Source organism: Capricornis sumatraensis, chromosome 3 (assembly GCF_032405125.1).
Source record: "Capricornis sumatraensis isolate serow.1 chromosome 3, serow.2, whole genome shotgun sequence".
NCBI lineage: Eukaryota > Metazoa > Chordata > Mammalia > Artiodactyla > Bovidae > Capricornis > Capricornis sumatraensis.
Genome location: NC_091071.1, coordinates 56,293,912 through 56,312,861, shown reverse-complemented (window position 1 = coordinate 56,312,861; position 18,950 = coordinate 56,293,912). Strand labels below are relative to the sequence as shown.

Here is an 18,950-nt window from a genome sequence, read left to right as displayed (position 1 = left end):
TAAAATAAAATGAGAATCTAAAATACCATGGTTTCTTTCAAGGTTTTCAATTTATTTTCTCCATTTATTATTGATAGTTATTATTTATCTTTTTGACACTTGTTTATTTGATGGTATAAGCCCTTTCTCTAAAAATTCTGAACTTGGCTGTAACGCTTATTTTTATACCTACCTAATCTTCTGTATTATTACTGTGATCATTTTTTTTTAATTTAAATAAAGTCTTGGTGTAGTTATACATGTATCAGATATTTTGATATTGAATTTTAGAACAGCATTTATATTATAGTATTTTGATTTGACACCATACTGTTTATCAGTATCCTTATAATGAGTTTTCTCATTATTATTATTACTTAAGATACTGTACTTTTATAGACTGATTTTGGATAACAGGATAAAATTTGAAATAACTTAAGTTGTCTAACAATCATTATTTGACTGAAAAGTGAAAACTTAAGCTTAAATGATCAAGCAATAATATGTCATGTGTGTATGATGAAGTGATGACAACAATCAAAATCTCTTTGGTCAGATCTTGAAAAGACTGTGGTTTTGACTTCAGAGTTCTTGGAAACAATAGCTCTGTTCAGAGAAAGAATTTGCCACAGTCAGAACTGTGGCAATAAAGACGTAAAGTTCTCAAAATGTGGTCCCCAGACTAGGAATCAGCAGCCTCAGTATGACCTGGAAAATTTCTAGAAATTCAAATAATTAGACATTACCTAGGACCTACCTACTGAATCAGAAACTTTGTCGTTGGATCCAGAAACCTGTGTTTTCACAAGTACTCCAGGTGATTGTGCTGCAGGTTAAAGTTTGAGAACCACTAAACTACAGCTCTAGGTATAGCTTTTAGTCTCATCTCTGAGGCTGTGTGTGTTCAATTGCTCAGTCGTGTCTGACTCTTTTAAACTCATGTACTATAGCCCACCAGGCCCCACGGTCCATAGGATTTCCCAGGCAAGAATATTGGAGTGAGTTGCTATTTCCTACTCCAGAGGATCTTCCCAACTCAGGGATCGAACCACGTTTCCTGCCTCTCCTGAATTGACAGCTGGATTCTTTACCATTGTGCCACCTGGGAAGCCCCACTCTGAAGCTGTGAATCAAAGAGTAAAACAAAATATTTCAAAGAATGGTGGCCCTTAGTTAATGCTAAAATACTGATTATTAAACTTAAGAAAAAGGTTTCATATAGCTTAGTATACTTCAGATACTCTTATTTTAAATGACTTATGATTAAGGTTGGGCAATAGTAATGAGAAATCTTCCCAATAGGATTTGCAGTCAAAGACAGCTGGATCCAATAAATCTCTCTGCCACAAAACATATTTCAAAAAAGTTAAAATCTTAAACTCAAATCAGTTGATATTAGGATATATGTTTTCAAGGCTTAAATACATTACCTTTATGAAAGAAGGAAGATGAATGGGTAAATTGTTTTTTGTTAGTCAATCATGAAGCCCATATATTAGCATAAGTCACAGAAGAATTTTAAAAAATCAGTTCCTCACAGTTACATATCTCTAAATTAAATTGCCCCATCAATTTTAGGAATTTGATGTCGCAATACCAATTTCAATTCTCTTTTCTTTTTTTAATAGTACAACTCAAATTTTAGTTAGGTATGTAGTCAAGCAGTACATTCTCAAATCTGCAATTGCAGCTTTGTGTGAATATAAGAAAATTACAGACTATTAAATATGAGAATAAAAGTGTCATATGTTAAAAGCCATTCACTTAAAGGGAATGGCAATGCTCTCCATTTGCCCTTCTCACCTTTGAATTTGCTGAAACAGGTATGCAATGATGAAGGCAAGAGCAGCTACCCTGTATTATGAGATGGAAGCTGCATGTTTAGCATGGCAGAACACCAAAGGCAGAAGATCCTGGGTCACTGACATTATTTGTCTTGGAAAACTCATACAATAACTATCATGAACGAGAGGAATAAACTTTTTTGCTTAATTTTTTGTTGTTTTGGGGTATTTTTAGAGATTTTATGTTTATTCTCATTAATTTTCCAGGGAAACCTAATTGACTTCATTTTCTAATGTTCATAAATAGAAAGGCACATTTGTTGATATAAAATTAAAATGAAGAGATTTACCATAGGGAGAAGTACTTGTTTTTTTCAAACACAGGTCCGAATTCCTCCACTCTTGTAACACAGTCAGTTAGCGATAATTACTGAGCACATTCTAACCTCAAGGTACTCTTCAGTGTCCTGGAGAGGCAATGGTGAGCCAACCAGGAAAAACTGATGCTCTTCAGGTGACTTCATATTGTTAGGGGACTCTAAACAGATAAATAACTTAATTGCATGAGGTTAATTTAAACAGGCAAAAAGATTTCTAAATTTCTTTGAAAATCCTAAAAAAAATTTTTTTTTTTACATTTACACTTATAACCATTAGAACATTATCTTTTGAGAAATGAAGGCTGCCTTCACCCAATCTTCTTCTTGCCCTCAAACCATGCAACTTAATAGCGACAGGTGACAGCACTAATTTCTGCTTCATAGCCAGTCTTTTCGTCTTTCCTCTTTGCTAATCAACAGTCACCTGTTTGTCTGTAAAAGTACATATGCTAAATTATTTATACCAAAATGAAATGACACTGTAGTTATTAGTTTTTATATACTTGGATGAAAAACCTACATAATAAATAGAGAAATAACTATTTTTTAAGAACTGATCTCTCATTATACAACATCTAATATACCATTTCATGCATTTTTATTAATTTCTGCTATTTCTGCTCCTCTATGAATATATTATTTTTAAATTTTAAGTATAACAGATATTCTGCAGTGAGGACTTTGTGCCTATTGATTTACTTCCTTGTGATATTATTTCTATGTGATAGTCTGCAAGAAGTAGAATGGCTGAGTCATGTAATATGTACATTTCACAGTTTTATGAACAAAACCAACTTGAACTTCAAACGATTGTATCAATTTATATTACAAATATCCTTAAAAGGTTAGTTGTTGTTTTTAGAAACTAAGTCATGTCTGACTCTTTTGTGACCCCATGGACTGTAGCCTTCTATCCATGGGATTTCCCAGGCAGAAATATTGGAGTGGGTTGCCATTTGCTTCTCCAGGGGGTCTTCCCAACCCAGGGATCAAATCTATTTTTATTTTGGCTATCTGACAGAAAAAGTGAGTCAATAATATCTTATGTTTATTCATATTTCTTTTATGACTTATTTCTTTAAATGCTTTGCCTATTTCTAAAAAGACTTTTTGCTTTATAAATTTTGCTGTTATGTTATTTGGTGCATAGATGTTTGTAAATATAATATTTTCTTAATCAACTGTACTCTTCAATGTTTCTGGCATTAAACACTATTTCATAGGGTAGTAGTGTTTCTTTTGTTCCAATTTTATTTTTACCTTCACCCATATGTTTACTTTCAAATTCTCTATCATTGTATATTTAGAAATGTTGCTTGTTAGTTTATAATCTGAAAATCTTTACTTTGCTTAGGATAACTTAAATTATTAACATTCATGTTTATAGAAAAACATGTTTTTCAGATAGCTAATGTTTTCTATTTATATTTCTACAGTTTCTCATTTTCTTTTCACTTTTTCTAAACTGAAAGGACTTAATATATTTTTCTTGAACTTCAGTTCAGTTCAGTTCAGTTCAGTCGTTCAGTTGTGTCTGACTCTTTGCAACCCCATGGATTGCAGCACAACAGGCCTCCCTGTCCATCACCATCTCCCGGAGTTCACTCAGACTCACATCCATCGAGTCCATGATGCCATCCAGCTATCTCATCCTCGGTCGTCCCCTTCTCCTCCTACCCGCAATCCCTCCCAGCATCAGAGTCTTTTCCAATGAGTCAACTCTTCACATGAGGTGGCCAAAGTACTGGAGTTTCAGCTTTAGCATCATTCCTTCCAAAGAAATCCCAGGGCTGATCTCCTTCAGAATGGACTGGTTGGATCTCCTTGCAGTCCAAGGGACTCTCAAGAGTCTTCTCCAACACCACAGCTCAAAAGCATCAATTCTTTGGCACTCAGCCTTCTTCACAGTCCAACTCTCACATCCATACATGACCACAGGAAAAACCATAGCTTTGACTAGGTGGACCTTAGTCGGCAAAGTAATGTCTCTGCTTTTGAATATGCTATCTGGGTTGGTCATAACTTTTCTTCCAAGGAGTAAGCATCTTTTAATTTCATGGCTGCAGTCACCATCATACTTAGTAAAAATAGATATTTTTACCTTTGACTGTGTGGATCACAATAAACTGTGGAAAATTCTGAAAGAGATGGGAATACCAGACCACTTGACCTGCCTCTTGAGAAACCTATATGCAGGTCAGGAAGCAACAGTTGGAAATGGACATGGAACAAGAGACTGTTTCCAAATAGGAAAAGAAGTATGTCAAGGCTGTATATTGTCACCTGCTTATTTAACTTATATGCAGAGTACATCATGAGAAACACTGGTCTGGATGAAGCACAAGCTGGAATCAAGATTGCTAGGAGAAATATCAATAACCTCAGATATGCAGATGACACCACCCTTATGGCAGTAAGTGAAGAGGAACTAAAAAGCCTCTTGATGAAAGTGAATGAGGAGAGTGAAAAACTTGGCTTAAAGCACAACATTCAGAAAACTAAGATTATGGCTTCTGGTCCCATCACTTCATGGGAAATAGATGGGGAAACAGTGTCAGAATTTTTTTGAGGGGGCTCCAGAATCACTGCACATGTTGACTGCAGCCATGAAATTAAAAGACGCTTACTCTTGGGAAGGAAAGTTATGACCAATCCAGATAGCATATTAAAAAGCAGAGACATTACTTTGCTAACAAAAGTCTATCTAGTAAAGGCTAAGGTTTTTCCAGTATTCATGTCTCCAGTACTCTTGCCTGGAGAATCCCATGGACGGAGGAGCCTGGTAGGTTACAGTCCATGGGGTCACTAAGAGTTGGAAATGACTGAGTGACTTCACTTTCACTTTTCACTTTCATGCATTGGAGACGGAAATGGCAACCCACTCCAGTGTTCTTGCCAGGAGAATCCCAGGGACGAGGGAGCCTGGTGGGCTGCTGTCTATGGGGTCGCACAGAGTCGGACACGACTGAAGCGACTTAGCAGCAGTAGCAGCAGCAAGCAGCAGCATGTATGGATGTGAGAGTTGGACTGTGAAGAAAGCTGAGCACCAAAGAATTGATGCTTTTGAACTGCGGTGTTGGAGAAGACTCTTGAGAGTCCCTTGGATAGCAAGGGGATCCAACCAGTCCATCCTAAAGATCAGTCCTGGGTGTTCATTGGAAGGAATGATGCTGAAGCTGAAACTTTGGCCACTTCATGTGAAGAATTGACTCATTGGAAAAGACCTTGATGCTGGGAGGGATTGGGGGCAGGAGGAGAAGGGGACGGCAGAGGATGAGATGGCTGGATGGCATCACTGACTCGATGGACATGAGTTTGGGTAAAATCCGGGAGATGGTGATGGACAGGGAGGCCTGGCATGCTGGGACTCATGGCGTCACAAAGAGTTGGACATGACTGAGCAACTGAACTAAACTGAAAGGAAAACTATCCACTTAAAATATGAACACCTGCAAAAATGTTTAAATAAAAATAATCATTGTTTTAGCATTGAGAGATTTTTCTATTAATGAATTGTTGTAATATGGTGAAGTCACATATTTGTATATATTTTTATGAGCATAGGGCTGTTCTTTCTTATATATAGATTCAATTTTATGTCTGTCATCTTTATAACATTTTATTCATGGTCAGTTTTTAGGCACTAAAATATTATAATATTGTTTGCAATAGTATATATTTGGATTGTATGTATTATTTAACCATTTTCCATTATTTGAATTTTTATTGTTTATAGTATTTGTGTGTCATACATGCTCAGTTGCTCAGTCATATCTGACTCTTTTCAACCTGGTGGGCCTTAGCCCGCCAGGCTCCTCTGTCCATGGGATTTTCCAAACAAGAAAAATGGATTGGGTTGCAGTTTCCAATTCAGGGGTCTTCTTGAACCCAGGATCGAACTCATGTCTCCTGCACTGGAAGGCAATTTTTTAATCACTGAGCCACTTGGGAAGCCCATTTGTCTATCATGTGTATGTCTGAAAAATAAATATTTTATTTCTTAACCTGAAGATTGGAGAAGGCAATGGCACCCAACTCCAGTACTCTTGTCTGGAAAATCCCATGGGCGGAAGAGCTTAGTAGGCTGCAGTCCATGGGATCGCTAAGAGTCGGACACGACTGAGCGACTTCACTTTCACTTTTCACTTTCATGCATTGGAGAAGGAAATGGCAACCCACTCCACTGTTCTTGCCAGGAGAATCCCAGGGATGGGGGAGCCTGGTGGGCTGCTGTCTATGGGGTCGCACAGAGTCGGACACGACTGAAGTGACTTAGCAGCAGCAGCAACCTTAAGATTCCTAACTAGAATGCAGAATCTTCATGAGAATGTTTAAAACCTGAATGCTGTAGATTCAGTTAGCTATAAAAAATCCAGTTCATACTAACAGCTAATTCTATCATACAGGTTCTGAGTTATCTATCACATAGAAACATATGAAAGCAAGTAGGTCTTAAAGTATGTCTGTACAAACATTCACTGTTCTTAATCTATATAGAAAAAGGATACATTGTGATAATAATGTCGATCACTTCTTTCTAGGCTTTGTTTTTTTAAAAATTATTTTAATTGGAGGTTAATTACTTTGCAATATTGTGGTGGTTTTTGTCATACATTGACATGACTCTTTCTAGGCTTTTTCGAGTCCTGGCACACAAAACAATATTGGCCCATCATGAAACTTAGTAAAGATATTCTCAGACTTGCTTGGTTCAGGAGCCCACCATGGAACAATCAACCTTAGTAGGGAACTGTGTCATTTGATAGACAAATTTATGAATGGTGGTGAGGTTTATGATACATATTTTCAAATTCATTTTCATAAATATTATACTACTAATATTCCCATCTGAATTATATGAAATCTCCATTTTACCATTAGCTCATGATTCCTGTGAAATAAGTTATAAATCAATTTAATAAGTTAATAAAAATACGTACAGTTTAAATTTATGTTTATTTGGTTCTAAATCAATATGACCATATGTAAACTGAAAACCTCAGTGAAAGTGTCCACATCCTCTTTCACTTATTAGCAAAAGGTTTACTGGAGAAGAGGGGAGTTCAAGTATATATGCCCTTGTTTAGTCACTAAGTCATGTCTGACTCTTTTGTGACCCCATGGACTATAGCCCTCCAGGCTCCTCTGTCCATGGGATTTTTCAGGCAAGAAAACTGGAGTGTGTTGCTATTTCCTTCTCCAGATGATCTTCCCAATTTAGAGATCTCCTTCTTTTCTTGCATTGCAGGCAGATTCCTTACCACTGAACCACCTGGGAAGCCCTTTCAAGTATATATAGGTTGTGTTAAAAGACAATATTGAGTCTTGATCTCCTATTATATTCTTAAATCTCATCACATCTGTCTATATATAGCAATATTTCCACAAAATTTCTCTCATACAAATAGGTCACGTGCCTGATTTCTTAGCTTGGTTTCAGACTTAATTGTTTTCTTGTAAATTTTTCACAGTCTTTCTGGTATATTCCAGAAACTGCTTTTTCAAGGTCATGCATGACTTTCAATATGTACAACTGGCAATCACCTCTCTGATCTCATCTTACTTGAGCTATTAACAGCATGCCTCATAGTTGATCAATCTCTCCTTAAATTCTACCTTTTTTTTCCTGGAAGGGAGAGCTTCCAATGTATCATGTTCACTTTGTTTTGAGCCCCAGTGGCAGCTTATTCTCTGTCTTCTGTTAAAACTGTTTTTCACAGAGTTAACTGTTATCTGTCCTGGAGTTTTCTGTCTATCTACACGTGTTGTTATGTGATCTTATACAGTCTTATGTCTTTAAATTGCACCAATATGCCAGTCATCTTAAATGAATATCTGACCCTGACTCCTTAATCTGTACCTGGCCACCTCTATTCTCTCCACTAGTTTATCTGAAATTCATCTCAATCTTGTTAAAAATCTAAAATTTAGCATTTCCCCTAACTAATAGTAGTAGACTACCCTGGTGGCTCAGATGGGAAAGAATCTGCCTGTGATGCAAGAGGCCTGGGTTTGATCCCTGGTTTGAGAACATCCCCTGGAGAAGGGAATGGCAACCCACTCCAGTATTCGTGCATAGAGGATTCCACAGACAGAGGAGCCTGGCAGGCCACGGTCTATGGGGTCGCAAAGAGTCAGACATGTCTGAACGACTAACACTAATCTAATAGTATTTCTCCCTAGACGTCCTCATCTCAGTTCTTACCAGTAACCTTTATTTGCTCAGATAAAAATTTCAGTTTTTCTGTGTTAGTCTTTTCATCACTTCATATCCAATCTATCAGTAAATCATGTCAACTGTAGTTATAAAGCATTTCCCAAATTCATTCCCTCAGCCTCATCATTATCTACCACTGGTTTCATGTTAGTATTGACAGGGTAACAGGCAGGAAGGCCAGGGGTCTCCAAATGGAGGAAATAGCCTGCAAGTGTCAGACATTTTTATCTCTCTTAAGTGGCAGGAGGAAACAAATGTGATATTTTTTCCTTCTCTATACAAATTTAAAAGGAGGTTTCTCTTAAAATTCTGTGTTGCCATAATGATACCTAGTTTCACCTGAAGTTAACCAATGCCTTTTTCTTATGGAAATGTTTATCTTAAGCTATGCTAATGTACTATGCATTTACCCCAAACTCTGTCTTCAAGTCAGTTCCGCCTTTTGGGCTCAGAACCTACTTGATAAACCAGTATGTTATACTCTAATCTATGTAAATGAAACTATTTGTATGGTGCTCTGCCCTTCTTCAAGATTCAAGTTAATCATTTTATGGCCCAAGATAAGCCATTTGGTGTCAAGATTATCCCAAAATACATCTTATGGGTGAGGGCCTGGTGCCATTCTTAGTTTTGAGACATTCCTTTCTTTCATTAACAGGCTGCTTGTGACTATATAACATCCAGCTGAAGACTAGCAGGGGGGTACTCTTTCTGCCCCCCCTCTGATGCCTATGTCAGAAGCTTTCTCTATCTTCTTTATACTTTAATAAAACTTTATTACACAAAAGCTCTGAGCGACCAAGCCTCGTCTCTGGCCCCGGACTGGATTCTTGTCCTCTGGGGGCCAAGAATCCCGGCATCGTGATTCAACAACAACCTTTCAGTATCTTCCCAATATTCCCCCTGCTTTCATCTATCTCTTATAATTCTTCACATACTAACTATGGTGATAGTTGTATCTTCCTCCCTCTTTTTTTTTTCTTTATTTTTTCTGTTTTCTTACCCAGATAAGTGTCTGTATGTGAATGCATCTCAGTCTTATCTTTTTTCTTCTACTTCCCTAGCTTTTCCTTCTCTTCTAATCCCTTATTATCCCTCATACCTGACATTAAAGAATGTTAACAACCTAAATATAATACACTTGCCTATATTCATGTTTGCTTATTTTACAAATATATATGCAATCTTGGTTTTTTTTTTTATTACAAAACCAGATCCTATTTAATACTGTTCTTTCATTTGTGCACCACATTTCTTATACAATAAAACAACTAGATAATAATACCAAATCAATGGGTACAGATACGGTTTATTTCAATAAATGCAAAATCTACCTTTACTGATACTTCCTCTGTTTCCATTTTTTATAGCTATGAACAATTAAGCAATGTTGTGTGAAGTATTCTTGAGTATCCCTTTATTCAATGTAGAGAGTCCTAGGAATGCAATGTCTAGGTCAAAAGTTATGCTGCCAAATTGCTTTCCAATAAGACTGTAAAGCATGGGAATGTAATAATTGATCATCTTTTCCCTGACTTACAATAAGATATCTTAATGTTATTCCTTTTGGTAAATTAGTTATTATAGCATCCAATTATATTAATTTCTTTGGCAACATATTAAATATGTGGCTTTGACTGTTAAATTAGCATTTTCTGGCATCTATCCCAATGTTACTTATTAGAATTAAAAAGTAAGTGAATAAAAAGGTAAAATCAAATATCATTATTTGATATATTGGCCAATAGGTGATCTACCATTATTTTTAGAGATAATATAAATTGCTTAATATTCTTCCTAGGGTTAAACCTGGGCTTCCCTGGTGGCTCAGACAGTAAAGAATTCACTTGCAATTCAGGAGACCTGGGTTCGATCCCTTAGTTGGGAAGATCTCCTGGAGGAGGTCATGGCAACTCACTTTAGTATTCTTGCCAAGTGAATCCCATGGATAGAAGAACCTGGTCCACAGGGTTGAAAAGAGTCAGACATGACTGAGCGACTAAGTACAGCACAGCACAGGCTTACAACTAAACAAAATTATAAGATTTACCTATTTACATTTGGATCAATTTACACATTTCCACAATTTCTGGATGTCTACCACATATTTAAGATACAAATCCTGAAGCAGGAAATTAAAATGGTGCTCTGTTCTGTCAGGCCTGACCATTATCAGCTCTAGAGAAGTTGCCAAGTATCAGAAAAATTAAATCTTGACAACACATAGGATCATATTCGGCTTCTCCCCTTTCTTTTAGAGGTAAAATAACTGAGGTTAAGAAAATTGAATCATTACTTGACCATATTCCATAGTTGTTTTAGTTGGACATATCTTAAAGTGATTTCTGTTTAAGTATTAACTATGAAAGTGTCTACCTAAATTTATGTTCAATATATCATTGATTATTATGTGGCTTTATGTTTTTAACATCTCTGTAATTCAGATATCTTAAAATCAGTGGCTTCTTACAGTTAATTGGTATTATGCCTTATTTATAGGGGAGATAAAAAGAATACATCTTACAATTGATGGGGTATAAGATTTGTTAAAATCTGTATTTGTTTTTAATAGGTCCCACATTTAAATCCAGCAGATTTAAGATACAGAAACAGGAAAGGGAGCTAGGACTACTTGTAAGTAATAATTAACTGATAATTACTTTAAAAAGTCACTGCTGCTGCTGCTGCTGCTGCTAAGTCGCTTTAGTCGTGTCCGACTCTATCTTCTTTCAAATCATACCGTAATAGTGTCAGCTTCAGATACAGTCAGTAATGGTTATTCAATACTTATCCCATGATTAGAATATAAAATTTTCTCATACTTAAATAGCATATAGATATTTCTTAAAGATTATCTAGCATAGATTAAGTTCACTAGTAACATAATTTTACTGAAATATGTTAATATCGAACTAATTATAAAACCCCATATGCTTATAGTTCTTATGTAAATACAAAACAGAAATAGAAATTAAATAAAGATACAACTGAAAAAATGTCCAAATTATCAATCTTAATTTAACACAACAGATGATGTTACTTTGCTTAAACCAAATCCTATCTCAAACATGGATATGTTTATGAGACTCTGTGTCAATACTGATCTAAGTATGTCTGATGAGTAGAGTGAATATGAGTACTGTATGTGAAACAGTCCTCTCACCATTTTTCTCCATTTTATGCCATATCTTTGTTCATATAGCATGCCATGACATCATTTGATCTCATCTTAGAATAAACAAAACACTTATATGTTAAGTTCCTAGATATTTCCTCATTAGTCCAAAACAATAAAAGCAGTAATACCTGACACCAATGTGATCACAAACATGAATGCAAACAAGAGATATATTATGACAAAATTTAATTACATATACTGTTAGATTACTATAGTAATAAACAGGAAAGTTCTAAATTTCAATTATACGTTCTGTAATCACTAAGATTACATCACAGACACTTTTGAATAGCACTGAAATATGTTTTTTTTCTTTTTTTAAAGATGACATAAGAACAGAAACTAGGTTCACAGAAGCTCACGTAAGGTAAGGTAAGGCTGAGTTGTTGGAACCCAGAGGCTGATCTAATTTGTGGATCTTTTATGTTAGCAATGGGAAGTTATCCAGATGGAGTAAAAGCATTCTGCGATTGTAATGACAGAAAGTAGGAAATCCAAGTATGCGAAGGTAGCAGCATATGGTCTCAACAGCAGTAGGCAAACTGAGGGAAGTTTTACTTCCTCTGGAAAAACTGGACAGAAAGAATCACAACAGGGATTCAGGACGCAGGGGCCAGCCACTGGTCTGGGACAGAAGGCAGAATTTTGGTTTTACATTTCATGGCAGTAACATTGTTTTGAAATTTTGTGTGAGACAGAAACAGATCAGGAACAATGCTCAGTTGCTGTGCATTTGGACGAAGCAAAAGGAAATGAGGAACAAGAGTGAGGTTAATTATTATAGGCACAGAGCAAAAGGCTCTTGATGTGAATCACAGTGATGGAAAGAGGAAACCACACCTGTAGAAAGGGCAAGTTAAAGTGTTGTTTAGTCTCCCAGTTATTACTCCTTGCGACTCCATGCACTTTAGCCCACCAGGCTCCTCTGTTCATGGGATTTCCTATGCAATAATACTGGAGTGGGTTGCCATTTCCTTCTCTAGGGGATGGATCTTCCTGACCCAGGTGTCTAACCTGTGTCTTCTGCAATGGTAGGTGAATTCTTTACCACTGAGCCATTAAGTGTAGTGTGGCAAAATATGAACTGCAGGTTTTTTTTTTTTTAAGAATAATGTCAACTACTTAATGTTTAATTTATTAATTGTAATTTTTTCAGCTGGTTAGTGGGTAATTAAACCCAAGGGATCTATAACTATCCCATAAAATATATTTTTAAATTTTATGATTAAAAATATTGATTCTGCAGTTAGATGGCGGACTTAATATAAATTTTCTAAGTCTTTGAAAAGGAAATCTTTATTTTTTTAATTGAGTGGTATTGTTTCATAGAAATAACCAATGTCAGAAATTGTTTGAAATAATGGCAACAGACTATGTATATCAAAGAGATTGCAGCACAGTAGGATATTTAAAGATACTTATGTACTTACTTCCTTTGGACCATGGTAAAAGGAAAGAAATGGAAAGAGCAAAATGGAAGTTCACAATAATTTATCATTGTTTGTTGTATTGTGTTAGTTGCTCAGTCATGTCTGACTCTTTGTGACCACATGGTGTGTCCATGGAATTCTCCAGGCAAGAAGACTGGAGTGGGTTGCCGTTCCCTAATCCAGGGGATCTTCCCGACTCAGGGATCGAACCTGGGTTTCCTGCGCTATAGGCAGATTCTTTAACATCTGACCTACCCGCGAAGTCCTTATCATCATTTACTAATTTTAATTTATTGCCACATAAAGGTATGCTTTCTCTCTAAAATGGTGGGGAAGTCCTGATTTCCTTCTTGACTTCTCTGTTCATTTTTAGCAAAATTCAAAGAAAAAAAAATTTCACATTTTAATAGAAGAATTCCATTATGCTTAGGAATTGTTTATTGTTATTAGAAGCCAGAATACACATGATAGTGGTTTACTTTTCTCTTGAATTTTAAGATTGATGTAGTGATGAGCTCAACAGCAACAAATAATGAATACCACATAGTGTGATTAGTAGTTTTATTTGAATGACCATTATGGATATGGCTACTCGATTGAAATGAGTATAAATAAAAAGAATTGAATCTGCACTTTCTTCTGAAATATGTCTGTGCAAGCTCAAGGTGAGGTACAGAGTCTTGCTGATTATACTTAGCATCAAGTAATGCTGAGATAAATTACTTCATGCGGAGAGAAAAAAAAGGATACATTTTCTGTAAAGAAACTACATTCCTTTTAATTCTCAGCATCCTCCATGTATTAGCAACAAATCTATGTTATGTTTATCACCAATTATATACAGGTTTAGATTTTGCAGTTAAAAACTACCCCATCACATCCTCAAGCTTGTAAGTGGCAAAGGCAGACTATTATGACAGTAAAGTGAATCTTTTCTGAGATTATTTTACTAAAGTTTATTTTTAGGATATACACATCATCATATACATGAATATATGTCATATGTATGGTATATATTAACTTTGCCATTAGAAACACAATATGGCATTCCATATAGATGATATTCTGCTCCATGGGGCATCCATGTAATTGTGGTTCCTGAAATGGAAATTGAGCTTCTTGATACAGACAGATCTGAATATTTTGTAAGAAGTATTTTGAGAGAAAAATATTACAAAAAACCTAGCTTAGATTATATGACTTGTAAAAGCTACCCACTCCAATATTCTTGGGCTTCCCTTGTGGCTCAGCTGGGAAAGAATCTACCTGCAATTCAGGAAACCTGGGTTTAATCCCGGGGTTGGGAAGTTCCCCTGGAGAAGGTATCCACTCCGATATTCTGGCCTGGAGAATTCCAAGGACTGTATAGTCCATGGGGTCCCAAAGAGTCAGATGCGACTGAGTGACTTTCACTTTTCACATACAGGAAAATTACACTATTTGATTCTTTCACTATGGGTATCTTCCATTTCTTTAAGTTTCAGTCAGTAAAAACGAAGATTCTGTCTCCCGTCTAACAACTGCAAGTTTCCAAAACTTAAAAAGACATAATGAAAATAATATAGGTCATGAACTGTTCCCAACGTGATATGTACAGAGAATGCCTGCATCCTCAAAACATAAAGTAAAAATAAAAATAATTGTAATCAAAGGAGCCAAAACGTATTTGCTTTCTTTGCACGCGGTAGTTGGTGAGATCACTTAAATATTTTTTTATAAGATTGCATTCATACTGAATTGTAACAAATTATTTAGGGATCTGTTCCACAGAGTATAGAAGTTTTGTAAATTCTTGCTTTCTCTTTCTCCCAGGACTTCCATACTCCCCCAAGTGGATATCTGAGAAATTTAGCCAAGTACATTTAAATAACTGTGACACTTCATAATGAGCTTTGATAATTCATACTAACTTTTTTCTTTGTTTGAATTGAATTATGGCACATGGAGATTTTCCCTTGGATGAATCTAGCACTCCCTTCTTACACCCCTGGAAGTTATAAATTAGTCACATGACTATCGCCTTTCTTACAAATACTCCTTTTCTCTCTCTGCTCTTCCTCTTTCAAAGAGTGAACTCAAACTGGCAGATTCATTTAAGGACCATATTGTGGTTTGCAGAGTCACTGCTATATAAAATCATATATAGGGAACACTCAAAATGGACTGTTTTGAATTCCTGACCTTCAAATAAACAAGATCAACATAGTTTAGATCAAAGTGCAGTATGCTCTGACACAGGAGCATCAGAATGGCTGGAATCTGCTTTAACCAATTAAGCCATTCAAGGCAAGAGGAACATAAAGCCTTCAGTAAATCCATTGAAGGCACCATCTCCCAGCCTCCCACTATTATCGATCTTTTTAAGTGCGGACTAATGAGTCGTATATATACCTGATGGGATGCGCTCACCCTACCACCTACAAGGAGTTAAACTTACACAAAGAGAGAATTGACTAGGTGAGAGTCAGGGTAGGAGGGCACATTGAGACCGACGACTACCTTGGCCCCTTACAAGCCTGCGCGGTGGTTTCTCTTCAGGGAACGCGGCAGAACCCATCCCTACTTGCCTAACGAACCCATTAGTTCCTTTGAGAGAGATTTTCCTTTCAGGTCGCTTCTAGGGCAAAGGCTTTTGTTTGCTACCACTCTCTGTAGCGGGAACAGAACTGTACAGAAATGCAAAGCAAGCTCGTAGCAGCAGCTTCTTTGCGGCAAAGCATCGCTTTCCGTTCTGCTTTGGCAATTTAGGAAGAACCCAGGTTCTCAGGGGACGTGGGTGAGGGGAACTCCGGGTCGAGGAGCACAGAAGCCAAGAATCTTTTCCCTTTTATCCACTTCACTCGTATCCCTCCCCAGCCCTCAAACTATCAACACAAATCCCTATGATCTCTACAAATGGGTGGTGGTGGTGGTGGTGGGTGGAGGGACGTTTTCTTTCTCTTAAGACTCAAAAGGATTCAGTTTCCATCCTAAAAACCACATTAAAAACCAAATAAAATCAAATAAGCCAAACCCAAATGGGTAGCAACTATCGCAAGAGAGAAGCAGCTGCTGGCACCTGCCTGGAAACGCGGCAGTTGGAAGCGGTTGGCTTTTCATCCTGAATTATTAATTTATTTATCCCCCTTATCGTGTCCTCCCCCCTTCCCCGACTGCTAAGCAAGAAATGTGTGTCTCCACATTCTCCCCTCCGCCCCCACCTTAGATGAGTCTCCCACTTCTCGGTCGCGGGCCGCTCTGCCGCCCGCCCGCGGTGCCCGTCGCGTCCCTGGCCCTCTGCCGCCGCGGCGCCGCGCGGGGGGCGGCCCGCTCGCCGCGCGCTCCCACTCGTGCCCGGCCCGGCGCGGCCGTGGGTCCCGGCGGCGGCGGCGGCGGCGGGGGAGTGCGGGGGGGAGGCCGCGGGTGACAGATGTACTCCTTTGACAGCTCTCAGTATCAGCCCAGTGGCTCCCTGCCATTGGCTCAGTGCAATGGACCGGCAACGCCGCTCAATATAACACTCATGCCTGCCAGCAGCAGCAACTCCGAGTGCGGGCGCCGAGCGCCGGGGATGCTGCTGCCGCCGCCGCCGCCGCTGCCGCTCGGGCGGCTCCCGCTGCCCGGCTTCGCTCGGCCGCGCGGCCGGCACTAACTCGCGCTGGGCTCCTCTCCGGCTGTCCGGCCCCTCCCAGCCCGGGATCCTCCCGCGGGGCGCATCGCCCTTAGGCGAAATTAGGCGAGCAAAAGAGCCTGCTAGGGAGAGCGCGGCGAGCATGCAGAGGCGGAGGAGCCTCGGCGCGCAGGGCAGAAGCGCGTAGTGAGCCTGTCTCCGGAGGGCGTGCGAGAGAGGCGGCGGTTCGCCCTCCCAGCGGGTCCCTCACCCACCCTCCCGGGCCCCGGCACGCTGCGGCGGCGGGCGCGGGGTGCATGGAAGCGGCGGCTGCGGCGGAGGAGGCGGCGGCTGCCCCATGGAGTGTTACTACATTGTCATCAGCTCCACGCATCTCAGCAACGGACACTTTCGCAACATCAAGGGAGTTTTCCGGGGCCCTCTCAGCAAGAACGGGAACAAAACTCTGGTAATCGCTTCTCTCCTCTCTTTCCTTTTTAAGAGGGCATTTAGAGGATTGAGGTTACTGTGAGGCTTTGGGGTGTCGCTGTTCAGTCTGGTTTACAGTATATTCGTTTCTTTATCTTGTGGGCGTGGGGTGAGAATTTGGTGTAGAAAAAGGCAGGAATCTCAGGGAAGCTGTGATCCAAGGCTTTGGTTTACGCTTCCCCCAACGCTCCGGACTCTCCACCTCATTTGCACCGGTGAAAATTACCACAGTTTCTCCTTATTTGATGCAAATTGTGTTAACCGGACCTCTTTTAAGAAAGAAACGGAAATAACCCTAACCCCAAGTGACCCTATAACCTCCGTCGGCTTAGGAAGCTGAAGGTGATTAAGGATGTGGATGTCTTTATGGAGGCAGAGAGCCATGTGACTGGTGGCCCGGGGCAAGTGGCAGGATTGAGTGATGGTGTCAGGAGTTTGTGTTCAGGCTGTCTCTAGAAGGACTGGCAGCAAACTTCTGTAGTGAGAAGTTGTCAGTACAAAGCTTAACAGAGTGACTACAGAACCCCAGGCCATCAACTTTAAGCTATTGACTCAAAAGAGGTTGAAGATAAGTGTGTGCGGTGAGCATTCTGACACAATCAGAGCCAAAAAGGAAAAACGTGCCAGACACAGCTCGTGCAGTCCTGGAAGGTTCTCACTGGACCACAGAGCTGCTTTTTTCAGCATTCTAGGATGAAAAGGACTCCTGATTGGTGAGAAATGTGCTGAGCATTAAGATAGTTCAGGACCACAGCTCTTATTTTTTCCTTTCCCATTCCCTCTTAGCTACAAAACCTCCTTGCAGAACTGATTCGCAAGTCCTCGTATCTCCTGAGAAGTATGCATTTCAATAAATAAAAAAAAGGAAGTATAGGGAAGGCTTATTAGGAGGGAAGACTTATTAGGCTTAGTAAGGCAGAGTAGAGCCAGAGTGAGGTGATAGTATGCAAATATATGCATCACTAAAGTCTGGTTCCTTTAGCAAGCAACACCCCCCACCCCCACTATACAAAGTGATGATTGCTTAGCCCTGAATAAGTAGAGAAGTGTAAGGACAGACTCAATTAGTCCAAAAGTAGAGTATTCTTAACTTGCATTTCTTTATATATCTTAAAATATTCTACATAATTTTTAAAAAATGTGCTGTGCATGTGTTTTCCAAGAATGAAAAGTTCTCTTCTGAAGTTTTAAGTGAATTCTGACATTGATGTGATTTATTTGATTATTTTCTTTTCTCCCTTGAAATCTCTTGGATACCTTCGTCTCAGCTCATTTAAGACATAAAGAAACAGAGTTGGTTTATTGCTTTTATTCTTATCTGGATAAGATTGTTTACTGTTGTTGATCAAAGAAAATACTCTTCTGTGGTCTTCCAGTAGAGTACTATACAAAGCAATAGGCACAGGCTGAGGGAATGGTGGAAAATGTTTTGGCTAGACTCAGAGAACTCAACAATATGTAAAGGTAATTTTTTTAGGGGGGAAACACTTTGTTTTGAAGAAAGTATGCACTGGTTTGTTTTTTAAGTCATGTTTCACTTGTAAGAAAAGACAGAGTTATTCAACAAAATCTCATCTCCATAATTATAATAATGGTGTAGGTAATAAAACCAGGAAATAAAGTTCATGGGGAAAAAAAAAATATTTGCCAAAACTCAACTTGTTAAAATTCCATAATCTTGATTCTTAAGTCAACTTTGGGCTTCCAACAATGATTGAACTTGATTAGGCTGATATTTGTTGTATGTTTGAAGTTGATTAGTTCTTTATCACTCATGTTGACAAAAGATAGGTTAAAGTGTAGACCTGCCTGTTTTCTCTTCAAATTAAGATAGATGTTTAAATGAAGCTATCTAAATTAGAGGAATAAATCTAAATATATGCAAATGTCAGAAGCAACAAATT

General features: G+C 38.5%; 1 protein-coding gene across 1 annotated transcript in view; it reads left to right on the top strand.

The window, feature by feature from the left end:
• Positions 1-16,915: 16,915 nt before the first annotated feature.
• Positions 16,916-18,950, top strand: part of ZNF804A (zinc finger protein 804A) — a 347,922-nt gene continuing 345,887 nt past the window's right edge. The window contains exon 1 of the mRNA XM_068967017.1: positions 16,916-17,026. Coding sequence (XP_068823118.1) covers positions 16,916-17,026 — 111 coding nt within the window. The remainder of the gene's footprint in view (positions 17,027-18,950) is intronic.